The following is a 26,725-nucleotide window of genomic DNA, read 5'->3' on the forward strand; positions in this document are numbered from 1 at the left end:
AGTACACAGAGCAGCCGCACAGACCTGCCAGCACTTTGCTGGAGCTGGGCTGATTAGTACTGCTGGGAGGCACAGCAGTGTGCCCAAAGGACATAGCAGGTAAGCCTTCTGCAATCCCAAGAAGTGCTAGTGGTGACAAGTTAAGGCAACATGTACTGCTTTGGCAGGACCAAAGCTTAGGCAATATCACCCTTTCTTATGGAATTTGTCTTTTGCTTTGTTCATGTACCTCTGAACCTTTGAGTGAGATGTGCTTCATGAATGACAGGCTGTTTCATAGCAAAAAAGACAAAATGATTTTGTAGATGGGGAATATATCTATGTTTGATGTTGTATATTCTGTAGACTCTCAAATGTAGTGTGGTTTGACATAGCAGGATTAAATCTGTCAGTATATAGAAGATGACTGCTAGAACTATAAGTTATTCAATAGATCAGAAATTATTCAGTAAAGATGGTTATGAAGTGGCCCTAAGCACAATCTGTTTATATCTCTGGTTTTTCTTAGATGACATATATTTGTCATTGCAGGAAGAATGTGGTCTGTTGTAGGCAATACCAGATGGGAATGGAATAGCAAATATTTTCTTTTCAATTACTTATGTGAGGGAGACAGAAATGAAAAGAACAATGAATTAATATAAAGGAGGCTATGGCCCCTGCAAAAAGCCCAATTAAGTCACTTAGAAGATTTTCACTGACTCTGGTCTTATGATGTATCCCTTTGAAATAAGAAATGAAAGTACCCCAGAGAGATCTTGCTCATCCTCTATAGAGACTCTTTAGTGAGCAGTTAATGCCTACCTTAATGTTACTAGAGTCCAGAAGAAATATCCCGTGCTCTTGAGCTGAGAATGTATGGCTGTACTTACCTTTGTCACACTGAGGTCCGTATTTGCTAGAGTTGGAGCAGAACTGACAGTGTGAGCCTTGAAATGCCTTAGCACAAATGCAGGTCCCATTTCCATCCAGGCCATCCATGCACTGTGATATGGAAGAGAGGTGATTTCTGTGTATGAGTTGAAATAATTCTTTATCCTTTCCCCTGAAAAAGAAACTATATGCCTGCCCATATTATGATTCTGACAGACTGCCAGGAAGAACCTCAGGTCTGAAAAAAGTGTTTCAAAGCAAAAGTTTTCCTTGTGCTTGTACTTTGCTGCTGTGTATTCTACTTTTCTTTGCAATTTTAAAGCGAGAATAGTGAGCTGAGTCATTACCCTGTGCTGTGCAAAGTAAAAGTATCAGAGTGGGTCACCCAGCCCCAGACTTGTCTGTGTGCTGGTGTTGGAGCCACAGAAACCTGCAATTTGGACATCTGAGAGGAGACTGATTCATTTTCCCTCCTCTGTATAACTGAGCTTGAAATTCATGGCCATCACTGGACATAAATGGAAGGTGCTGGTCTTGTGGAGCCTAACATTCCTGTTGTGCAGAAGTGCTTCAAGGACTTTTGGGACGCAGCCTGTCCTTCCCCCATGGGCCTGCAGGGTGCTGCTGGATGCTCTGCTTACCTGCCCGTTTCCTGAGCAGGGTTTGGAGAAACCTCCTGGACATGGACTGCAGTCAGGGCCAAAGAAGCCTTTGCAACACTTTGGTTCCTGTGAAGTAAAACAAATATCCTCTTTTCTAGTGCCTTAGTGCGGAGGCAGTTCACAAAGACAAGTCTCCATCGTGTTTTGGCCCTCTGGCAAAGGCCTGTAGGGCTAGCTGAGTTAAAAGGCTTGTGTTGAACCAGAACCACCTCTACAATGGCAATGTTAAAACCAGGAGGGGTGTTGGCACCCCAGGAAGGGGATGCACAGACCACCAGATCCTTCCCTGGTTCTTATCAGACTCATCAGTGTTAGAAATCCTCATTCTGCCACCAGTTACGAGGGCGCTTGTGTGTGCCTGCTCATATTGTGAGTGCTCTCGTGTTTGCCAGTAGGAGCACAGTGCAATTCAGAGGCAGGCAGTCTCCTTTGCATCTGAGAACAGGAACTCGGAGATATGTTTTACCCCAGGGAGATGTTGTGAAAGCTAGACACGCTGCTTTGATCTTCCTCCTTCCCCTCTGCACCAGTGTGGGATTTAGCTGCTACGCAGCCCTAAATGTTTTTCTTGGCTGCATCTTTTGTTTTATTCATGAATTGGCTCCTTGATCCATTTATTTATCAAGAGCACAGAAAGTGTATTAGAATAAAATACTCATTTGCATTTGTGATTCAAGGGAAATAGGAATTAGCAAAAGGCTCTCAAAGCTTATGGATCTGTGGACTTCTCTGCTTGTTAGTTAATGGTGGTCATGAAATGCAGAAGCCTATTTAGGAGCCCCAGGAGCCAGAAAGATGTAAGTACGTTTCAGGGACTAATGACTTCTGCAAGGACTAGACTTGCCAAGCAGAGCAAATGGAGCATGGTTCTTGGGAGTGTTTCCCACTTATTGTTACACAACATCATGTGAAGTCCTGGAACAGGAGGAGCTGGGACCAAGCGGGACCACACTGACCTGTTCTTCATGGTTGAAGCTGTATGGGGAAATGACAACATCTGGGCTTGGAGCCTTATGTGAAAACTCCTGTGTTACAGAGTATGAGAGCATTGTTGCCAATGACATATGGCAGCTAAAAAAACTCACTGGAATTTTCCCGGTATTTTGCTCTAAGATTTACAGTAGGTCCTCTCAGCCCCCTGTAGAGGGTATGGAAACTACATGGACATCACACATCTCTCAACTCCAAAATGAAAGGTCACAATGCAAAAGACAATATTTTGGAAAACTTATATATATATATATTTTACCTTAAGGAACCATAACTCTATACCTTTATTGTTATATTGCAGGCTCTAGTACAGCCAGTTTTTTGAAAGGTTGGGCCTTCAATAATGCATCTGCGTTTTGAGAAAGGCTGGAACATGCACAGAATGAAAGCATTAGTATTTCTAAGCAACATACAGTTCTGTGATACAGTCTTAATATCATAACATAATTTAACTGAAGAACATAAAGCACCTTGCTAGTGTGTTGCATTTAAAAAAATACTAAATTATATATTTTTTCATAATAGGAACTTTCTTTTCATTATTATTGAACAATGGCATATAGGACTAACTATCACTGAATTTTTATAACATGGGGAATAGAATTCCTGTGGTAGTTGGACGTGAGTTTTGTATGTGGAGAAGCATGAAGACAGATGAGCATCTCTTAGATGCAAAGCAGATGGAAGATTTTCAATGCTTTCTGATGCTGCTTCTGCAGACAGTTGCTTCTGGGAGGATGCTTAATCAAAAGGAAATTTTTAACATATGTGAGGTCTATTTTAAGTGTATCTCTCCTCTATTTTTTGTTTACTAACTCTCAAAGCATAATTGTAGCAGTTCTCATTCCTCATTTCTCTCTTCTGACAAAGCCTATCCAAAATAGATCTTACTTTACCTGAGAAGTCAGAGCTTCTATGAAGTCTATGAGGGATCTTGCAACAACAAACAAAATAATGCTGGATTTACCGGATGCTTCAAACATCGCTAGAAAGAGACTAAAGTACTGCCTATATTTGTATGTTTATGCAGTTTCTTGTATTCATATCTGATTCTTTTGCTCACGATTGGAAAAGCAGTAATCAACGGTAGTCAACCCCTTCCCCCTATGCGTTTTGTACAACTGGGGAATCTGTCAGGAAATGTCACTTACAATGGGCTTTGAATCCTGTGGACAGGTAGCCAATGCATGTGATGAACAAGCTGCACAGTTACCCTAGACGAAAGCAGTAAGGAATAGTCACTTGAAAATGCATTATACCAACTACTGAGATGCATACTTATGGATGATATACCCTGTAAATTTTAAGTACAGTTGTGCTATGACTTTTAACTGTTACAGCATGGATCTGGAACCAAACAGCAGCACCAGGGCTATATCTGCTGGCTCTGATTTTTTCTGAGTGGTCGTTCATTTCCACCTTCCCCTTTTAATCTTCATTTGTCCTTCCCCCACTCCTTTCTTTTGAAGAACTGGAAGCTTCCTAGGCAGACGATAAACATGGGCATGAATGCACTGACATCCTTTGCTCAACCCAGTATATTAACTGTGAGGGTCTAGTGCAGTCTGCACACTTAACTTCAATGAGAATTTTTTATTTCTTCCTAGGAAGACCACAGATTAGTTGAGTCTTACATACAGACAGTGTGAACAGAAATTAGTCTTGTGTATAGGTGGTGAAAAGAAAAATATTCATTGTTCCCATGTCCTAGATCTTGTACTGCACTATGATGCAGTGGTATATAGCTATTTTTATGTCTTCACCTTTTGGTTGCCTTTCCCCACTAGCTAATTTATCGCCATGTGGTGGTGACAGAGACTGGCAATTACAACACTGAGGAGATATAAGCTTGACATGCGATAACTTCAGAGAGGTTGAGCCTTTCAGAGCATGGATATAGAGTTTGTCAAAGGCGGGCTGGTTGTGACTGCTAATGTCTTGTGTTTCAATCAAGTTAGAATAAATATTAGAGCTGGTATCTGATCTGTCACTTCACTGTGTTTGTAGTCATTGGACAAGTGATCATGAACCTGAATGATGGCATTTTCCCCACAGATATCACTGGATCTGTAGCGAAAGAATCAGGTACTAGTTTGGATTTAGTAGGCCCTCATGTTGTACAGCACTTAAAGGAATAAAAGGACCAGACTTACAAAAGCATTTGTGCATCAAATAGTTGAGGTATCAATGCCACTACTATATTTTAAAGGTCTGTGGGTCAGTAGTGTTTTGACAAATACATCTGAGAGTTATAAAAGCTCTTTGATAAGCTGCACAGTCATGGCTGAAGCTGACTTAGGTTCTTACTTTCTGTTCTGTTTCTGAAAATCTCTGCAAGTGCCTCTTTGCTCCTTTAGAACTTAAAAATCTGTCTGTTTGCTGTGGAAAATGTTTCCCTCTGTTGGCATTGCTCTCATTGCTGCTCACTGCCACTCAATGTCACCTACTCACTCGCTTTCTCCACCTGATGGGCTCAGCCATTGATGTGTACCTGCTCCCTCCTTTTCCTAAGGATGGGAGTCCGGTCTCTCCCCTCTGCCATGCTGCAGGGAGGGGACAGAGAAAAACATCTGCACTTCCATGCAAGGTCAGATCTGCCCATTTTCAGCAGTAGATTAAGATACTGTCTTTGCACTGAAGTGACTGAAGTATAGGTATATATATTCCTATATGTCAGGTCTGCCTGGGAGCGACGACCTCTGGGAGGAGGTGGAGCAGACAGCTGGGGACAGCTACTACTTCAGTGTTCAGAGCACCTCTTGTCAGAGGGCATCAGAACTGGCCATAGTCCACATATCAGATAGGTACTGAGGACCTGTTATCTCTCCTGTGCTTTTTGTGACGCTATGAATAAGCACTGCTGTTCAGTTAGGCTCAGGTACAGCTTTCAGCACGTGGCTATGGTTACATGGATATGTATGTGTTAGCATAGCGGTTTTCATCTTTACAGATGTAAAGATCTTGTAGGCGTGGACACCTGCCAGTTCCTACAAGGTTTGTCTCTTTTAACTGGTACCACAAGTAATGTTTACAAGGTGGCATTATTGTTGTTTTCTGAGAGTGATGAAGATGCACAGTGAAAAGTAAGAACAGCAAAGCCATTGCTCCCTTCTGGTGTTCTCCTTGGTAGTAGTGCTCTGCTTACAGCCTTGGATATTAAACTATATTTTAAACTATGTATGAAGATTTCAAAGCTGAAAAAAAGTGCCTAATTTCAGTTTGGGGAATTATTTTTGTGACGGATGCTCTTTGTTTTGTCTTAAAATATTTTTTTTCGGTGTTGCTTTAGGCTTGATCAATGGCAGACATGGATTTTAGGTAGGTTCCTGGTAAAGAATTCAGATTACTGAAGTGTTCTGGGTGTTGATTGCTTTTTGTATCGGAGACTGTTGCTCAGTACTCTGACTGGTTTATGACTATATTGCACATACGGCACTTTGTAGTTACTGCCAGAGGTAATAGTTCTTTACTGCCAGCTCTTGTGTTTTTCTTCATTAAATTTTGATGCTGTCCAGCTCTGCTGGGCACCTCTTTCAAGGCTCTGGTTCTGGACTGTTGTAAGTTAAGATAGTAAATGTCTTGCATTACTGTACCAGAACTGGCCCAGATATGTGCTTGAAAATGTCCAGAAACAGCATGTTGGAGCCACACTTACTGCAAACTAAAAGCTCAGTCCGTTACTTGGTCTTCTTACCAGAAATAGTATCTGAATTGTACCAAGTGCCTGTATTGTGTTACCAAAATGAACAAGATATGTTGAAATTCACTCTTTGAAATACGAAACAGTTTTGTAATTCCTAATTTGAAGAAAACTAAGGAAGCAGGGCCAAGGGAAATTGTGGCTTCTGAAAATAACATATTTGTAATGTATTAATATACAATTATTTTTATGTTAATATTTTAACTTGCTGGCTCCTTTCCCTGCATGTTTAGTACAAATGAAAATAGTGATTTGGAGTACTTTCCTTGGGAACTTGACACTGCTTACCATGTACTTGTATGCACAGTTGGGATTCAGGAACTGGAGGAAAAAGTTTGACTGGAGACACAACATATTTAAAAAAAACATATTTGCAAAAACCGGATGCATAAAAGTGGTATAGGATATGCTCATTTGAGTTCCCTGTTTGCAAGTTGTTTGTATCTGTGCAGTACTGCTTACTGCTAACCAGGTGACTGTATTTCATTGATATATTGATTTACAAAAATGCGCCATTTTTTTTAAGGACAATATCAGAGAAAGTAGTAAAGAGAAAGCTAGAGTGCCTTGCATGGAGCATTTACGAGCTATTGATTTGTCAGGATTCTCTTACCATTGCAACTTGACTTCTTGTCTCGTCACACCGATGCGGTAGAATTGGAACAATTGTGGGTGGGATGAGAACTCCTGCAAGAGTATAAATGCGTCCATTTTTTGCAACAATATCTGTTTCTTCTATTTCTTCTCCACTCACCAATACTTGTCCCTATGAAACAATATGTTGTTATTATTATTAATAAAATTTCCATAGCTTCTAAAATTCTGATAATTTAATTTCAAGAATTTCTAGTCATGCTTCTTAATTTGCTGTCTATTTTTTATTATGCTTGTTTAATGCAAGAAGCATGCATATCTTGAACGTTTTCTTGAATATTGGTGTGTAGTGATATCTAAAGATTTCCTTTCAATCAGCACTGTTAGTCTGTGGAACTGATGACTAAAAGAATGAGAAGACTAACGGTGACTTCAGGCACTGATTTAAGTGGACATGGACACGTTTTGGTCCCATCTCTGACAAAGTGGGGAAAAAGTGACTGGAATCTATACAAATTCACAGAAGGAAAAAAAAAAGAAACTCATGCATCTACTCATGCATTTATTCATGCAACTGCTCTGCCTTTACAAGAATGTTCATAGGCACATCTCTTGTCCAGAACAAAAGAGAGTTAACATAACAGATAATTTTGGTTTCACAGAAGTACTGACAAATTAACACCTTTAAAAATGTGTTCACTAGGTTTATCAGGATCAGAGACTATAATATTAAAGAGAATAAAAGAATATCTATGCATACACTGAGAAGTGTTTAAAATAACAAAAATATGTAACAATGATTTAAAATATTTTAAATAGATTATTTAAAAAAAAACCAACCCCTAGGCAAAGTATAAATGAGGATCATTCCTGGACTGGGGTTAATTATAAAAACCAAGAAACTGCAGACTGTCCTTATATACCAATCATTTGCTCTGCATCCTTTATAATACTGATTCCTAAGGTTAGGTGGGAATGGCAAGTTGAAAATTTCTGCATTATTATATCAAGAAATTTCTCTGCTAATGTCTCCCCTCCTTCCTTTTTTATTCCCCCTGCATACAAACAGGTTTTCTAGATTAGAGTGAGCTGCTCACAGGTGAAAGCTGCCTTTGACTTACAGTGCTTGTCCTGTTAAAGTAAATGAACTGCTTCGCCATGCTTCTGATGTGCTCTATTGAGATGAGGCTGGCAACCTCTAGCTGAAATGAATATAAATTGAATGAAAGAAATGTAATATCATTATTCTTTTCAAATCCAGATGGATTAACAAGAAAGACCACCTTTCTCTTTAGGGTGAGCAAATGACCCTATTAGCAATATAGCCTTGCATTGACTAATCTGCTTGTGTAACAAGGTGATAGTGATTAAATTTTGACTGATCTTTCTGGTCACTGCATGTGAAGAGCTTGTTGCCCAAAAGGATATTAATTTTTCTCCTTATTTTAGCAATCAGTCTATGTAAAGTTATCACCTCTCCCTAAAAATAGCTCTGTTTGCATCCTTAGACCATTGTGATCCATGTGAAGGGACACGTGGATCTCATGCCTGTGCTCCCTGTGATCACGCTCTGTGCTGGGAGTGACCTTGGCCTTGGATGCTGCAAATGGGGCCTTTCGCTAAGGATACGAGCACTTCCTTCCTTCCCCACAGCAGGGGCTGAGATGTGGATGAACTTCAGTCCCCTCTAGCCTTAGTTGCTGGTGGTGGTTCTGCTCTTTGTTTCCAGCCGAAAAAATTGGGGAAAATGGGACTTAATTAGAGACGACAAAAGCACCTCTCTTTGATAAACAGGAGACGAATCTTAGCAAAATAGGCTCAGAGAGAGTTTGATGTCACTAGCAACAAGTAAGTTTTCTGCTACACATTCCTGCAGCCCTGCCAAGCTGACAGTATCCCCTGACAGTGATTCTTGCTCCACAGTGGGCTAAGGTAGCAGGCTCAGGTTCAGGATGACTACATACACATATATATAATTTTTTTTTTCCCCCGCTTGGGCTAAGTCCCGATCACCAAAAGGTATATTTTAAAGTGAAAATAGTTACTTTCATGTAACACACTTGTGTGATACAACACAGTTTTAATTTGTCATGGTTCGAGGACTAGCTCGAGCCTCTTAGCAGGGTTTTATTTTGATTAGTGGGATTGAGGTGAAAGGTTTGTGTTCTCCGTTAGTGACCTTTATGTGACTACCCTTAGCAAAGGCAGAGGCACAGCTGTGCTTTGCAGCCTTTCTGTGCAGCACTGAGTGGAGATTTTTCTTGTAAAACCTCTGCCTTCAGAGCAGTGAAGGGCTTGAAAATGTTCTTGCAGGGTGGGTCAGTAAAACAGCTGCACTCACCTCAGTGTTGGAGACAATGTGGTATCGGACCAGCTCCAGCAACTTCCATGAACCCTGCAAAAGCAGAAATGAGGCTGTTTTAGCCCAAAATGAGTCACACAAACCCAACCTGGCCTGTTGAGAGGACATGGGGATAAGAACAGTGTCATTGGCTGGTGCACCAGTAACCTCTGGGTGAGCAGTGGTGCTCGGCTCATGAAATGCGCCCTAACACTCCATGCCCTCACCCCTACACCACCTTTTATTTTGGCAAGGGCCTTTCACAACTTGCATGTGTGTTGGGAGAGGCAGCAGGCATCCAGGGGACAGGATGCCATTATCCACTTCCTGGGACCCCACCAGCAGTGTCTCCCAGCCAGTGGGGCCCTTGTGGCATCTGCTCCCCTTGACTATTCCCAGCAAGGGTGACACTTTCCAGGACAGGGTCTGGGGATTTGCCATGCGGCTGGCTGTGCTGTGCTGTCCGGGCAAAAGCAGGGGAGTGGGGGTCAGGTGTGGGGGGATTTTCATCACTGTATATGATGGGAGACCCCGAATCCTGTTCCTCTCTAGGCATTGTCTTGATCTTTAATTGTTAGAGATGGCTTAAGCCTTGATCATAGGAACTCTGCTTAGAAGAACGCTGGAGAATGTATATATGCATCTGCTATATAGCTATATAAATACTTGCTATCTGAGAAAGACTATACCTCCGCAGAAAGCAGGTAATCCAGATCCTCAGCTTTCATGTTACTCAAAGCCTCATTACTTGGAACAAAGACTGTGTAAGGCCTGTTGTCCTGCTGTAAATCCATTCCCAGGCCAGTTTTCTGTTTTGGTTTAAAAATAAAAGTGAAATTACATATTAATATTGAAGAACATCTGAAAACATCTGTATGGAATTGCTTTCTGGATCCTTACCTCTATCAAAGATGTAAATTGGCTGTATCTCCCATTATCCTGAAGTACTGACATTATGGTTTCCTGAAATAAGATGAAAGTAAGATTTATTTCAGCTGGGAACACAGAGTAAATACAAATTCTTATAAGACACTTTTTGAATTACTTTATGAGTCTTGGTTGTTACAGATAGAATATATTAGGGTTTCTTTATTGTTTGGGTAGCTGGTGGTGTCTAGAAATGGCTGGAGATGGTAAGCACTCTTGTCCTGGTGTTATACTGGCTTATAGTTAGAGTTTGTAGAGTTGAAATCCTGTGTAGTCACAGAACATACAAACTGTGTGTATGGGGAAAGTGTTATTATCTCTTCATCCCCAATAAAAACAGTCAGAGAAATAAAATATTTGCAAAAAACACCATATAAAGAAGTGAACTCTCAAGGAAGTATGCTAAGCAGGTCCCCAAAAAGCACAAAGCATCCCAAACTATCAGTTTTTATAGTGGTAGTCATCTGGGGGGAGGACTGCTGCTTTGAATATAAGTCTTTCCCGATATCTGTCCAGATGTTCCTCCTTTTGCTATGTTGTTCTGTGAGATGCACTGATCATGACTGCCAGTTTCCCAAGGAACCACTCAGATACAGAGAGTACAGCCAAATCCTTCATGGACCAGCTTGACATAAGTGCAAATGTTTGTTTGCTGTTGAAACTCTGTCATTACATTTCACTTTAAACGTTGCTTCTCTGAGTTGACACACAATGGCTCAGTAGAGTTTGTCTAGCTGCTATCAGTCATCCTCCTTTGCATTTAATCAATGTGAAACTATTTTAAAAGAAAGCCTGACATTGCATGTATATAGCCTAAGATTCACCTCTTTGCTGCTTTCAAATGTTGGCTCCACGTTGTCCATGGCTTTGTCAATAATGTGCAAAATCCCATTGGAAGCAAAAATATTTCCATGCAAAAGCTTTCCTTTCCTCCTTCCTCCCTGGATTCTAATTCTTAATTGATTATCCTGAAAGAAGCCAGGCAATGGATAGTGAGCTCTTTATTATGGAGTGACAACAGAGTGAGTATGCATACTGAATAATGTCTAACACCCCCTTCCATTGCCAACACCTGGGCCATTTAAATCTGGGAAGGCTAAAGGTTGCTTCCAATGCTTATCAAGGAAATGGAAAAAATGTCTTTGACTTTGAATCGGTATTGTGTTATTTTGTTCCAGGACAGCAAAGTTCAGAAGAGAGGAGGGGACAGACCCTGTGGGGAGAACAGTGTACCCAAAAGTGTTCTGATGACTGCTAGTAATAAAAGTCTGCCAGGAAATGATTTAAAATGTGATTGTACTGAAAGGGTCAACTCCCATAAGCTTCAGGGACTACGACCCATTTCCTTATATTATATGTATATTTAAAACAACAGAATGTTGCTGATTCTGCACTGTACTGAAGCCTGTAGGAAACTGACAGGTCTCAGACGGCAATGACATTTTCCTGTTACAAATGGGGTGTATACTCATTAAAGAAATAAAATAGATGTCTCTTCTTAGATGCCACTGATCTACTGCAAAACATGAGAAGTATGTGATTTCAGGCTTCATACAGGCTTAAGTCATTAAGAGACATTTAATGGACCAAGAACAATCATGATAGAGTATAAAATCTGGTTTATCAGCTGTAGAAAATAAATTTTTTAAACTGGGGGATCAGACTGCCCTGATGTTTACTGACATCAAATAAGCTGGGCTAGTGATGCACTTCATATTTTTCATGAAAAATTGCCATGTGCATTTTATTTATGCTGAAGACTTCTATTTGCTGCATCATGCAAAGGATGCTGATGCTCAGTGGCAGGTGGGATCTGCAGTGCAGCTGGTGCTTGCTCTGTGTGAGCAGTACACAGAGATTTCCAGCAGAAACTCTGGGTTTCCCCCCTGCCCCTTTTTACTTCACCTAGGCCCTCTTAATGCCCCTCCCCCTTTTCTTGGTCATGCCTGCAGATTTAAGATTATTTAATTTTAGCAAATATTTTTAGAGTGGTCTGTGTTAGACCGCTATGTCACTCAGCGGTGATGCATCTCCAAAGGTAATTTTTGTTTTCACTGATTTTAGTGGGAAGATGCTGGTGAGGTTTCAAGTTTCACTTGAACTCCTTGTAATGCATGGCCACAGCTGTGGGTTTTCATAATCCAGCAGCTATCTGCAACCTGATGTCTCACTGCAGAAAGACCTTTTGTGATCCTGGATGAGTGAAGAGAGTAGTATTCTTGCTGAGGTAGGCTGGAAGGCCACTTACCTTTTCTCCCTGGGATATCTCTCCTGATTTGCCAGTCAGTGTATATATTATATTAGTATTATTCAAGCTACTGGTATTCAACTGACCAGCAATTACATGGAGTTTCACGAAGTACTGTGCTTTTTGTTTATTATTCAGAAGATCCTTTATCTAGAAGAGCAGAACAGAGATTTATTTCAACGCAGGTTTAATCTAAAAGTAATCTCAAGGTGAATGCTTTTTTTTCTCCAGCTGTTACATTCTGCAATGATAGGTTTTCTTCTGAAGTGAGGTTGTAGGGTCAACCAAGTGGAGGCCTCTCTTGGTTTCAGTTCAGGTCAGATTATACTGTTATGTCCCTGTGTGAGCAGTGTCTCCAGAGTTGTCCTGAGTTCAGGGGAAGGTACTGTATGTTGACCACTTGCATATCAGGCCATTTACTTTGTTCTTTTTTTAAACCCAATTTTTTTTAATTGCCCTTACATAAAAGGTGACCTATAGGCCTCCTGCTGAAAATTCAGATCTTAATTCAGCCCCCTGGCTCAACCAGGAGAAAAAAATCTTGATCACAGCCACATAAGACAATCCAAAACTTACTTGAAGCGTGACTGTATTCTATCCTGACTTGCCAAATTATTTTGTTTTTCTTTCAAGTAGGAAAAAGACAAACTCTGGCCCCTAGATTTAAATGTATCCAGAAGTGTACTAGAGCAAAAAGTTCTTCTGAATCTGTTGCATCAAAACACTTTTGACACAGATGAGATTTCTGAAGGAGCTAAATACCCCAGTTTAATACCCTGTCTGTTGTTTACTTACATTTGTACCTTTGAGCCCTTTGTTTGTCGGTACAAGCACGGTAAATGGTCCCAGAGTACTCAGCGGCCATTCATAGACATTTTCTTATAAGGAGAGAGGGGGAAAAAAAGTTTAATTGTGTATTGAAGAGCTCATTGGTAGAAGGGACTATGTAAGCTGTGCCAGGTATGAAAGGGCAGAATAAGAAAGAACACTATCTGTGATTATTAAATGTTAATTTAAGATTCTACAATCCAAGTTGTTGAAAGATGAGAGGCAGATGGGATGTGAAGTGCTGCTGTATATTTGACACAGGATGAGGCAAAATATTCAGAGTGCTTCTGGCACCCTAGATTCCGTGGCATGCAAACCAGGGTTGTGGACATGAAACCAGCATTTCTTTGGAAATGTGTCTTTACAGGAAGATGGCCTCCTGCTTTAAATCAATTCTTCATGGGGTGAGGCATATGCTGCTGATAACACACTGGTAGTACAAATATCAGCAAACTCATAGCTGGTAATAAAAGCTGATGGCACTGAAAGTTAATTAAAGTTCATTTGCTACCCAGATGATATTTCTCTTTTCTAAACAGCAGTAGGAGACCACTGATTCTGTAGCTGAAGGCATCAAATATTTCTAATGTTCAGCTCTTTTTCCAGAGATTTAAAATCAGAGCTAAAACTATCTTTACAGTTGTTACACAGGTATGTCATAGCAGAAAATATATCTCAAGATTAATATGCTGTTTTACAAAACAGTGTGGGCTATTCTGCTGTATATTCTTAGTTTTTGAAAGACATTTATGTGAAGTGAATGTATTGTAAAATAACCTGTGCGGTTAATGTGTCTTTGTAGCTTCTGGCTAGTAAATCAAATGGCACATTTATGTCCAAAACTAACCCAAAGAACATAAAATCTCTATTGTTGTTAAGAAATGGTGGCACCCAGCATGTCAGGCACTTTTCAGACATATAAGGAAAAACACAGAAAAACTGCAACTGAGCTTTCAGTGCTGAGGCAATAGATTTTGGTCTTCAGTGGTGAATGTGAAGGTCACTGCCAGACTTTGCCCTTGGCTTGCTATGAGTGATTCTTATTCTGTTCTGGTCAGAAATTCAACATCTTTATTTTAGTTGATGGGCTCAATGCAAAGGACTGAGAAAATGATATTAAACAGAAGGAAATTTTTCATATTTACAAAGTTAACTTGGAGATACAGCTTGATTCTGGCAGTGTTTGTTCATTGCTCACATTTGTGACCACGCAACAGAAAATGATGAAGACAGTTATGCTGTTCTCTTTGTGAGGTGGCTACAATAACTGTGAAAGGCTGGAAGCTGTGGGCCCTGACAGGGTCTCCACCTCATCTCTGCAGACAGTTTGGAAATATGGAATCCCCATAGGTGTGGCCAAGATGCTCTTGATCCTGAGGGTGATGGAGACCATGGGTGGGATCAGTCTCTTCACCGTGCCTCTCTCCTCTTTCCTGGTGAGAGCAATGCTACTCTGATGGCTGGGGGAAGAGGGACCAAGCTGAGAATATGTTGGACTTCTGTGTGTTGTTCTAGATCAAATCTCAATTATCCAAATCAATGGGGGCAGGGAGGGAGAGGAAGTGGGATGATCCCACTTATCCCACCAAGGGACCACTGGTGATACCAAATGGTGTGTGAGGGGTTGTAGAAAAGCATTTCTGCTTGGAAATTCTTGCAGATTGCATGGCATGGTGAGCAAAGGCAGCTTTAGGTGATCAGAGGGTGTCTGTGGTGAGTAGCGTGCATGCTGTGTCATGCTGTTAGTGGCACCTTCCTGCAGTGGGGAGCACTGAGGGAACACAGAGCAAGATCATTCCCCCCAGCAGGAGCTGACTCTGCTTGCATGTGGTCACTTACCCATGAGTGATAAGGCAGATGTCAGCTTGCCTTGCCACCGTCCTCCCACTTCTGCATTCAGGTCTTGAAGACGCTCCATAATGTTTCCATAGCACACAAACCCGTTCCCCACGGAGCCATCCTGACATGTACACCTGTAAAGGAATCGTAATTTTAGCTGTGGGCTGATGCCTCATGGTGTCATCGAGGCTCTTGCTAAACCATGCCAGTGTTACCTCTTGCTTCTCTGAAGGCATTTTCAGGTAGCACTGATGCGTTTTAGTTTAATCTTTGCTTCTGCATGCTGTGATGTATGTCATTGTGTAGGGCAGCCTGGTGGCTGCTTGCCTGATGTGATGTCCTGTCAGCTGGGCTAGGAGGCAGTGGCATCTGTCTTGCAGAAGCAATTTGAATGGGGGCTACATGGCACCTCTGGTTGTGGTGCAGCCTCTGGTCCCCAAGTGGTGTGGTTTGTGGAGCCCAGAAAGTCACTGAGCTTGCCTTTCTGTGGGCAACAAGAGGCTAGGGTGTAAATGTGTGGGGTGCCACCCTTGCGTGCGGAGGGCAGTTGTGTGAAGCCACCACTTACTATGTGGGACCTAGCAGGATTAATGATAGTTACGTATGAAGGGGGCAATGGCATCTCACCAATCCTTGTGATAGTTCTATGGGACTGGTAGGAAAAGGCAGGCAGGGGTGTCAGTCCTTTCAACAAAGTGGCTATTTGTTACCCTCCCCTTTAAGTAATACAACCATTTTGGGCAGTGGTACTTCATCTTTTTTTCTGAAGCTGCTGAAGCATGAAATCTCACTTTTTTTCAGATGTATGCTTTATGCTGCTGCTGCTGTTTCTGTCTCTGCACTGGAAATAGCATCCCATCTATAACACCCTGGATGTCCCCTGGGGACTCCGGACTGAGAGAGGTGCCAGTGAGGTACAGTTGACCCAGTCCTATGTATGTCCAAGGCAGGCTCAGGTCGTGGTGCCCACGAGAGTGACGGCAATGCCTTGAGATAGGCTCCATGTCCTCACTGCCTTGGGATGAGCTGCATTCGAAGTAGCATGTTGCAGCCAAGGCAAAATCTGAAGGAAGTTTATGGAAGAACAATCCCAAGTGTCAGTCTGACATTTTCTATCCTATGGAGGAGGGAACACACCTCATGAAAACTGAATCTTATGGCCGTGAAAGACCTCAGCATTGCAAGAGAGCTGGGGAAAATATTGTTAGTTGTCAACGTGATTGACACATGCTTGCTATTAGGTGCTGACAGGTACAAACGGTTATGAGTTTCAAAGAGCAACTAGGACTTGCGTCTGCCTTGACCTTGTGTCAGCCTGACTGCTTACTGGGAGAGGTGGTTAGTACTTTCTAAAAAATCTGGACTCTAAGCCTGCATCCATGCGAGGGGCTGTCAATGCCTGCTGGTTTTGCCAATTCTTAGCTCTTTCTGTTGCAGTCTTCAGAAAATCAGCCTCTGCTTGGCTGCTCCTGGGAGACTGGCTGGTGGTGTCAGCTCAGTCTTTTACTCATCTTCAGTGCTAAAATTAAAATAGGTGCTTGTCAACATATAGTGTGCACAGAAAGAAACCCTAACTATATTGGGAGACTGAACAACTACATGGTATGTGTTATCAAACATTGGCTTTTAATAGTGCTTTTCCTAATTAAGTCTCCAGCATGTTCAGTATTTGTGTAAGGCCTATCCATAATGATTAATCTCTATGGATATTTTTCTAAAGGCCTCATTAGAGAAGGAACATTACTCCATGCAAGCAAAAGATGTTCTTTATATAACTAATGACCTAATCGTTTGAATGTGCTGGTTGTTGCAAACACACATCTGCCACTCACACCCCACAGTAGTATCAACCTGATGCCAAATCATCTCCTGTTTCCCACGTATGGTCTCTACCGTAGCTGTTTCTCTGGTGATAGCAATATTTGAAAATCCCCACAGTCCCTGCAGTCTGGGAGGCTGCATATAGAATCAGAGGGGTGCTGGGTTTTTGTCTGAGGCTCATGTTTTGACTCCTTCTGATCTTGGGTAAAAATAGTAGTCAAAAAGCATCTTATTTTTTTAGGATGTGATTTGAATGGTGAGCCCTCTTCTTTTTAAGGGGATCTCTTGGGGAGAGGGTATGACTGGAGCCCAGATGAAGGGTTTAGAGTTGGGAGCTGACTCCTTTCTTCTGATGGGGTAAATATTGCTGTATTGATGTACATAACATAGCCCCCTTCACTTCAGAGCAGAGAAGAAAAAAACAGAGGCTTCAAAGGAGCTGAGGATTAATTCAGTAGAAAAAAGAAACTACCCTTGAAATATTGCACAAGACAGATCAAGGTTTCAAAATAAACCCCTTCTCTCTTTTTCATCAAATGGTGTTAAACATAATTTATTTTTCTGGCTACCATTTCCAGGGGCACAGCAAACTGCATAAATACCTATATAGTCTGAAACTTCTTTTATGAGGACAATATTGCTTATAACTGAGTGGGTATCCAGTAACAGTTTGGATTTGACTACCAAAGGAAAGCATTTAGCAACTGCAGATTAACACCTATTGCATGGGATTGAACCCTCCAACACGTCTGTCCCCTTATCTCTTCGGATGCAGTAATTTACTCTGTGTGCCCAGGCTCAGGAAGGACCAGCTGGGTGACTGACTACATCAGTTTTGTCTTAGCTTTGTCTGCAGTGTCTGGTTTGCAACTCACATATGACGTTATGGGCTTTGTTTTGAATGCACTGTGTACTGTACAGGCTGGGTACCTCTGAAAAGGAACAGCTTTACAACAAACCCTGCTAGACTTATTTAAACTTAGCTGTTTGATGCTTTCATAATACACTGCATGGACACTATAAGCAGGACTGGAAAAGATAGAAACTGTCACTACTTCAATTTACCCAGGAGAGGGAAGAGAACTGTATATCTCTGGAAAAGGGGAGCTCAGCTTTCTGTCTTCATTTTACCTGAAACTTGTATAATATAGTTTTGGATTATGAAGCTACTAATTTCTACACTGAAGAGATAGTCAGAGTAAAAATAAGAGTGAGATTAAAAAAGAAAATAACCAAGTTTAGTTAAGGGAAATCTAGTTTTGCTCACAAACCAGAGAGGTTATGGTCTAACATGCAGTGTAATTCTGCACCAGTTGAAGCTTTGTAGCTTCTGGGCAAGGTTGAACGTAATTACTGTGTTGAAGCAATGCCATAGAAAGTGTCAGCAATCACTCAGGAAAGATCTATGTGGGAACAGAAAACAGAGACAATTTTGATTTTCCAGGAGGTTGTTATGTTCACAAACTAAATGCTTGTCTTTTCTACATCTCTAAGAGATTTATTCCTGTACAAATAATCTGATTCAGGATAAAGTGGAGGTGACTCTATATGGAGGAAGCTAACAACACAACTGTGTCTTTAATAAAACCTAACCCAAAAGAAATGCAGGTTTGTGGCCTCTGTTGCAGCTTTGTATTTTAGAAGAATTAAGAAAATCTCACCCAAACAAGCTCTCCCAAATACATTTCAAATCTGGGATGCAGCCAAAATACAGTGTCTGTCACTTACCAGAAACAATTTACTGTGCCCACATTTACCAATCAATGTTTTTCTTTGCAAAGTTCCACTTTCATAAATGGATTTTCCCAAGTTGGAAACTGTTCATAATAGTTTAATTTTTTTTTTTTTTTGCCAAATAGATAGTTTTAGTTTGATTTGAATTCCATTTCTTTCTTCTGTATTGTTTTTTGCCATTAAAGGTCACTGAATGAATGATGAGCAAAGCATTTGGATTGCTCCTACCCCCCATCACAAATTTTTAATTTTCCCATTCTAAAATTCTCAAAACTTCCTCAGCTGTTGAAAATTGAGTTGCAACAGCAAAACAGTGACAAATTAGGAAAGAAAGGTCTTGATTTATGTGATATGGAATTTTATTTTAACTTTCAATTTATGTAGTGCAGTATAGTAGTACACTATACTAAGTACAGTATAAGTATATATTAAGTCCAGTTTGAGTAGTATACTATGCTCTAGAAATGAACTAGGGGATATTCTAGATAAACTTGTTTGAAATACACAACTGTTTACACTAAAATGATGTTGATATTACACTGTAAGAGAAAGCTGCACGATTAAGCAAGAACTGGCAATAAGAATACTCTCCTAAGTGAATGCTTACAGTCTGTATAGATCTATATGATAAATAATTTGTTCCCAATTTACAACTAACGACCTGTCTTGTCTTTCACATTCAAACTCTCAGCTCCTGAAAGCTAACATTTCAGGGACACCTGTATAAACCTAGTACTAGCCATCGCTGGGCTATAGAAACATGTAATTCAAATTGTTTGGCTTAAGATAGCTTTGTTAAGTGTTAAAACTGACTTTCCTCCTAACTTCTGTGTAGCAAATTTCTGTACAGGACAGCAAACTGCCAGAGGTTTTGGTTTCCCACATGCTTGTCTTGAGGCTTTGAGGAATCTGGTGTTGCTTTCACAGCATGGGGGGTCAGATTCCCTAATATTAGTATACCAAAAAGAGCCAGGGCTCCAGCGCTGTCCCATGATAATTAATGCCGACTAATTTTTTAGCATGCTGTCTGGCATGTTTCTGGCCCACACCAAGTAGCATTTTCCCAGGCAGTGCCCAGGCACAGCTGAAGGGGTAGTGTGTGCCAGGGACCTCTGCCAAGAGGCAGTTACTCTGTTCTGGAAGAAGAGACTTTAGCTGTGAGCCAGACCATGCTGCTTGCCCTGAGGAACAGAAATGAAGTCTTGGTCCTTTTTCTTTACTAGTGTAGAAATGACCCCTGGGTGCTATAAAAATAAAACTTAGTAGGTATTAGCAATGGGACTGATGAAATCAAACACTATGCTAATTGATTGACCTGAACCCCATTAAATCTTGTAATTTGTCCTTGATAAAGAAACCATTAATGATAGCTTCAAGAGGTGTTCATCCACTAGATTTGTTTTAGCTGCCTGTTTACTAGGGGGATGAGGGAGAAACTGGGTGAAAGCTTTAATAAGCAAAAAGACTCACGTAATCTGTCCTGGTGCAACCATTGAGCATTTAGCTTTTTTATGGCAAGTATTGTTTGTTTCACAGATGTCTGTCATGCTGCATCCTTTCCCAGGTACAAAGTTGGTGTAATGCTCCTTGCATTCACAGTGGGACTAAATCAGAAGGATAGGAGAGGGGAGAGAAAAATTAGACATGGAAAAATTGTGGATTCCAGCATACTTTCTGGAACTTGGATCTAAAGACAGTGAGCTTCCAAAGCCTTAGGTAATCACCTGATGAGTTCAAATCCAAGTATAAAGCTTACCCATATTTATACAAATCCCTTCTAGGTTTTGTCCACTCCGGAAAACTGCTGACTCTCAGATAAATTTCCTTCAAATAAAGCCCTTTAGATTCAATTCTGTGACCAGAGAACATTTAAAACCTGTGTGGGTTTTAATCTGTGGGTCAGATTTTTTACCTCTGTTCCCACAGTCCTCTGCTTCCCAAAATGAGTGCCAATGCACATTGTTAATAATCAAGGTGTATCAGCACTTATATGAACATGAACTGCAGGACGACCCTGGATGACTGACTCACTTTTTGGCTCTTCAGGGTGTGCAGGCAAAACAAGCATGGTCTGCTTAAGCCTCTCTTTCTTGGTGGCCTGAGTTTTACACATGGAAACCTGAGCCAGTTCCTGACAGCATGAATAATACGCAGGCTTTATGTGGTGCCTTTCATTGTTAGTCCTCAAACCCTGAATTACTTCTTTCCTAAGTACATTCACTAGGCATTGATCTGTGGTACCTGTGTAAGGAGCCTACTGGTCCTACAAGCCCCCTGTGGTCAGAGAGAGAAAATATAATTGAGAGAAGCTTAATTTCAGTGCCTTCATTTTGGGGAGGCCAAAATATTCTATGAAAAAGAACACTATCGCCATTCCCATTTTCAGAGGGGAAAGCACCACACAGATGCATAGAGAAGCAGGTAAAGGGTCACTGGCAGGGCTTATGCCAAAGGTAGGAGTAGAGCTTGGCCTCCCTGAGGCCTGTTCCTGTACCCTCATGGCTTCTTTTCAGAGGGAAAGCATTATTCTTTCCTAGGCAGTTGACATAAGAAATGTCTGGGACACCTGTTTGACACCAACCTTTCCTGGACCATCATATATGCAAATGGTAGACTGTGCAGGGCAATTCCCATATGTTGCTTGGCAGGGGTCTATAGGTAAGCAGACTTGACCGTCCCCTCTGTAACCTTCTTGACAGGTACATTTGTGCTGATTTGGTCCGAGGTAAATGCAGTCGGCGTTAGGATCGCAGACCTTTTCGGAGCATGGGTTGATAGCTTGTGAAAAAAGAAGTGAAGTAAACGAATTATTGCCCACAGTTCTAAAATTGAAGATGAGGATTTGCCAGAGCACCTCCATGCCAAACAAAGCCTGGGTAGACTAAACTTCTCATAACAGCCAAGTCTGAAGTATTGTGGCGGCATGAAGACAGAAGGGAGTAATGTGTTTATACTAACATAGCAACCAACTGTTTGCTTTTGAACAGAAATGATCTCTTAACTTGGCAAATTGAGTTATAAACAGATTAAAACCTGTAATGTGCTCATTAAAATATCACAGCTATTTCCCTGTTCTCTGGTGGACTTTAACTAGAGAAGGTCAGGCAGGTGATACAAGGTCTGTACAAGCTTTAAGCACGTGTTAGATCAGTTGGAAAATATTTCTCAATACAATAGGCCTTTGCTGTTTTCTTTCCGGTAATTAAACAATATAATGTCATCCATTCAGCTATATGAAAAAGTGGCCAGCAAGTGCTTTAGTTGAGTCTTTCACACTGCTGTAGTTTCAGGACTGGACCGGAAGCTCACTAGTTATTTCCATGAGCTCTTTTTTCAAGGCAATGTCACTGTTTGTCCTTGTTCATAGTCCAGTGGTGCTTGGAGAACACCCTCTAACACCTTTGTGTTCGGTTTAGGATATAGTCAAGCACATATTGTAGCTGGAATGTGGCAGGCCCTGGACTCACCTAAAAAGTGGTGCTGCTTCCCCTCTTCTCCTCCTTTTCTTCCCCCTCAGCTGGGACTGAGAGAGTTGGCAGCGCTCAGCTTCACTCTTTCAAGCCTTCTCTTTTCTTCTGGTGTGAAATCATGCATGTACGCACGTATTCACATGCTCAAATTGACTGTAAGCAATGCCGCCTCCAAGCAGAGTCTGGGGCAGTTGCTGCTGTCTCACTTACCTACTTAGCTGTGCTTGAGCTCTATGTCATCTGCTTCCCAGCCAGCCAAATGTACAAGACACTGGTGGAAGCCACAGATGACCCCAGTAGCTAAAGGTACTGGGACAGAGGAGCAACATCCACACAGTAGGCACCGATATTAAAACCCAATAGAGGTAGGGATACTATCATCCTTATTCTCTCATGGTTGCTGCAATTTCTGTGTCTCTTGCTTGTTTACGCTGCCTACTGGAAGAATGTCACATTCCCTGAGGAATGACTTACTGATGTCTTGCTCTTGGATGGTGTTCAAGCCTATTCAGAGAGGATGACACCATAGTTAGGACCAAGAGGATTGAATGTAGATATTTCCAGACAGGATAAGAAGTATTGTACCTGTGGCCTGATCCAAGCCAACATTTACTAAATAGTGCTTCCAGCACCAGATACAATCATCTTTTTCATTGAAATTTATCTAGGAGGAAGAATTAGTGCTGTAAGACATACTGTAACTAGAAGAAAGAAAATATGGACTCCTGCAATATAGCTCATTCAAGAATTCAGTTCAAAGTTGAGGAGTCTATAAAGACAATTTTAAGGTAGTCATTTACTTCTAGCTGAGATACTATTAGTTTTGTTTCATGAAAAATAGGAAAGATAAAATGAGCTTTACTTGTCTGTAGAGCTGAGCCGCCACGTGATGGGTATTCCATAAATATAAGCCCTTGACTGCTGTTGTTGATTGTTATGGAAGCAAACAATGAGGTTGAACTTTAGCAAGTAGAGGGACATGATAGGAATGGATTTGTAAGCACTGATTGACCCAGTATCCACACTTCAAGGGGGTTTACTAGCTTTAGTCTGATTGCACAGACTGAAGCTTGTTAGCAATTGGACTGATGTGCTTCTGAAGCACATTTTAAGGTTTAGTTTCATCCTGAAGGAATTTAGATTGTGTGCATGAGACTGTTTTGGGGTATGAAACCAAGAAAAATTAGATGGTGAGACATGGTTCCAAAGTGCACTCAATATCTGAAATATCACACCAATGATGCTGTATACAAAGAATTTGATGGACATGAAAATTACTCACGTTCACATTGTGTACCATCCCCATGGTAGTTGGGCAGACATGTGCATTGCAGTTGTCTTCCATCCTCGCCTGAGGCAGTGCATCTGGAGTTTGGAGGGCAATCCAAGGCTTCACATTCAGCTATCGCTGAGGGACCGAGTGTGACAGGTTAAGCTGCGTCTGCACACTGCACAGGAGGCAGTGTGTTCTGCAGTATACTAGTTAAAAAGTATGACTGATCTAGGGACTATCGATCCCATCGCTATCATCATTTTTCTAGCAATTGAAGTGGTGATGATGGTTGTGGGAGCTCACACACAGGTGTGTATTTGGTTGCTCCAGAGTGGCTAACCTGAGACTAATTTTCTGTTTGTCCTTACCAATTCTATCCGTATCAGAGCTGTTGAATATATCTTATGCAGAAAACAGTCTACTTACGCTGATCACAGCTGAGCCCTTTGTATCCAGACAAGCAAGTGCATCTTCCATCCCCCGTAATTCCACTGTTGCATACTCCATGAACGCAGTTGCAAACTATATGGAGAGAGGGATTGGCTTTACTGAATGATAATGGTGTTCAGAAAGACATATTAGTGGTTACCCATAGCAAATAGCATCCTGGCCAACAGCCTTGACCCAAGTTCCTGAATTTATAGGCTTCCATTAATGAGAAGAATACCCGCAGTTGCATACATCAGTAAATAACATACTGATTTTTGTAGGCTATTAATAGCCTGTGGCCTGAAAATCTTCAGGATGCACACTATAAACACCCAAACTGATTTGTTGTTTATACCATAAAACTGGTAAAATTTGACATACAGTCCTGAGCCAAAATTGAATATAATGTGTAATATAGACTATTTTTATAACTGTTAACAAATTGCTCATTTTTGCTTCAGTTCTCTTTCTCTCTCTCAAACACTTCTAGAACAGATGAATTTTGTGACTTTTTTTTCCCCCTAAACAGAATATAGTTAGTTAAGAGGGTAATTAATCACTGTGTAGGTCTCAGGCTTTTTTCTGTCCCTGTTCCTATATTCTGCCATTTCTCATTATAAACCTTGTGACAATATGAGCACAAGATGCTGTATTCAGAGTCCAGGCAACAATGGGACCCTTTTATAAGTGGGTTTTGAAGCCTTAAGTGTACTTAAAAAACATAATCGTTATAACTGTTTCAATTATGGTTAATGATGTTTTTTAAAAAGGCCCTTTACAGTTACACTTGGAAAAGCCTCTAAGATGTAGAGTTATATTGGTGACTTCATGTTTAAGCTGCAGTGATGTAGCATAACCTTCTTACCTTTACAAACATATCCCATGTTCGTGTAAATCACCTGCACTAAATAATCAGTAACATTCTGCCTATGTTAGTAGTCCTAACATAGAAAACAAGTGTCTAAGGTATTGCTGAAAAGCGGTTAGTCACAAATGTACACTATCTATAGGTGCTTAGAAAACTAGGAGGAGCTCAAATATCTGAAAGCTGAAATGTAAAATGTTGCTTAAATGAATATGCAGTTGAATCCTCCATTAGCTTCTTGCAAAATAATTACGTTTACAATATTGAATTCATTCAAGTACCCTATTTTCATGAAAATGTTGGCTCAGTCACATTTCTGTGTATCAACACTGGCATCCAGTGGACAGCTGGTGGAAAAAGGGCCTTTGAGTCAGCAGTGATGTAGGATTAGTAGAAAGGCTGACACAGATTATTTAAATTAAGGCCACTTATGACTCTTTTTAGAAGTAACTAGAGGGATCTCGAAGGAACAAAAATAGTTTTACTTGGAGATAAACAACTATAACCACTTAAGAAAGAGACATTTCTTAGTATTATTTTTTCAGGCAGTTTTCTGGTTTGTTAGTTTAATGCTTAGCAAGGGTCAGGAAGGTAAATAAAATACTAAAAAACATTAAGAAACAGGCAAACCTGGAAAATATTATACAAAAATATACACTTGTGACACACATACATTTCAAATAGTGCACATAGCTCTGATCCCTCCCTCAGTGTCCTGCTTCTCCTAATGGAAGTATGGCCAACCAATGAAATCATCTACCAGCCAAAAACCAAAGCTAAACCAAACCTATCCTTTTACACACTTTTAACTGAATGATGGAGTTTCCTGGCACAGGTTACTGTGGAGAGCAAAAGCAAATTGGACTCAGAGACAAGGTAGATAATTTATGGGGGCTGGAGCAAGGACGAGCCTTTACACACTACAGTTTGAATGCGATCTCTGGCTCCTTCTACTCTTTCCATAGATAGTAACTATTGGCCTCCAGTATGGATACTAGGCTAGAAGCCTTCTGGCCTGATTCAGAATGGCCTTTTTTTGACTCAGATATACTGATTTAAAAACCACATGAGTATTTCATGCCTTAATACAGATGGCCCAGATTGTGGATGTATTTAAAAACCACACCAAAATACTGTAAACCACTATAAATTATGCATTTGATATGTTCCCACCCAATATTTTAAGTACCATAACAATCTCCTGTAGTTAGATCAATTAAATATAAATCCATAATTTAGGGTGAAGAGTAGATAACACAGTAACTGGTTAACAGGGAGGCATACCTGCAGGAACACACAGATGATTCTAATCCCTAATTTATTTGACGGTTTACTGTAATAAAGATATTCAAGGCAAGGTGAGGATATTTTTGTAGCAGTACACTGCAAGTATTGTCTGTACAGTCCTGGGCTGAATCCAGCCCCACTGTGAATGAGGAATTGAGTAACTGCCTATTTTCTTTTCTGATTGTGTTCCCTGAAGCAGACAGCAGCTCTTGATGGGAAACAGTTAGACCCTCTACCTATTTCTCTGTGATTTCTTAGTGTCTGAATACACCTTTCACTCACCTTCTTTTCCCCATTTCAATAAAGAAACTTACCTGATGTGCAGTGAGGACCAAATAAATTCTCTTCAGCACATTTTTCACAGGCTGTCCCACCAAACCCTTTCTGTGAATTACAGAATGGAAATCAAAACTTAAGTTTCTCATCTGTCTCTATACAGATAGATATGTGCTTAGCAGCCTGTAAACAGCATCTTTAGCTACCAAAAGAAAATATAACACAAAAGGTTCAATCAGCAAGTCAGAAATTACTACTGCAATCTAGAAAACATTGTCTTCTGAATTATTTTTCCCCTCTCTCTGCCTTTTAAAAAAAATAATTTTAAAATCTTACAGTTCAAATCAGATGTTCGGAATATCAAGTTAGCAATAAAGAACAGTAATCAAGCCTAATGCCCAAATCATTCTTACAATTGTTAGGCTGTATTTTCTGATTGCTTCTCTCTGTCTCTTTTTTACACATCCCCAGATGTGCTTTTAATGTAATGGAAAGAGTAACCAGTAGAGGGGGAGGTAGAAAAGATTCAAGGATTTTTTTGAAAAATCTTTTTGGCTGAAGTTATTAA

General features: G+C 40.7%; 1 protein-coding gene across 3 annotated transcripts in view; it reads right to left on the reverse strand.

Annotated features, from left to right (window-relative positions):
• Positions 1 to 26,725, reverse strand: part of STAB2 (stabilin 2) — an 87,702-nt gene that overhangs the window by 50,151 nt on the left and 10,826 nt on the right. For 2 of the 3 annotated variants that reach the window (XM_074901961.1, XM_074901962.1), the window contains exons 5-22: positions 26,196 to 26,265; positions 23,727 to 23,822; positions 23,310 to 23,435; positions 21,139 to 21,335; positions 20,028 to 20,161; positions 15,003 to 15,136; positions 13,131 to 13,213; positions 12,336 to 12,485; positions 10,912 to 11,055; positions 10,061 to 10,123; positions 9,850 to 9,969; positions 9,161 to 9,214; positions 7,941 to 8,021; positions 6,839 to 6,991; positions 3,677 to 3,739; positions 2,808 to 2,891; positions 1,515 to 1,601; positions 873 to 984 (exon numbers count right to left, since the gene is read on the reverse strand). In XM_074901961.1, the coding sequence (XP_074758062.1) occupies positions 873 to 984; positions 1,515 to 1,601; positions 2,808 to 2,891; positions 3,677 to 3,739; positions 6,839 to 6,991; positions 7,941 to 8,021; positions 9,161 to 9,214; positions 9,850 to 9,969; positions 10,061 to 10,123; positions 10,912 to 11,055; positions 12,336 to 12,485; positions 13,131 to 13,213; positions 15,003 to 15,136; positions 20,028 to 20,161; positions 21,139 to 21,335; positions 23,310 to 23,435; positions 23,727 to 23,822; positions 26,196 to 26,265 (1,951 nt within the window). The remainder of the gene's footprint in view (positions 1 to 872; positions 985 to 1,514; positions 1,602 to 2,807; positions 2,892 to 3,676; positions 3,740 to 6,838; positions 6,992 to 7,940; positions 8,022 to 9,160; positions 9,215 to 9,849; positions 9,970 to 10,060; positions 10,124 to 10,911; positions 11,056 to 12,335; positions 12,486 to 13,130; positions 13,214 to 15,002; positions 15,137 to 20,027; positions 20,162 to 21,138; positions 21,336 to 23,309; positions 23,436 to 23,726; positions 23,823 to 26,195; positions 26,266 to 26,725) is intronic. The other variant, XM_074901963.1, reaches the window with a different exon arrangement.

Source organism: Athene noctua, chromosome 3, assembly GCF_965140245.1.
Source record: "Athene noctua chromosome 3, bAthNoc1.hap1.1, whole genome shotgun sequence".
Taxonomy (NCBI): Eukaryota; Metazoa; Chordata; class Aves; order Strigiformes; family Strigidae; genus Athene; species Athene noctua.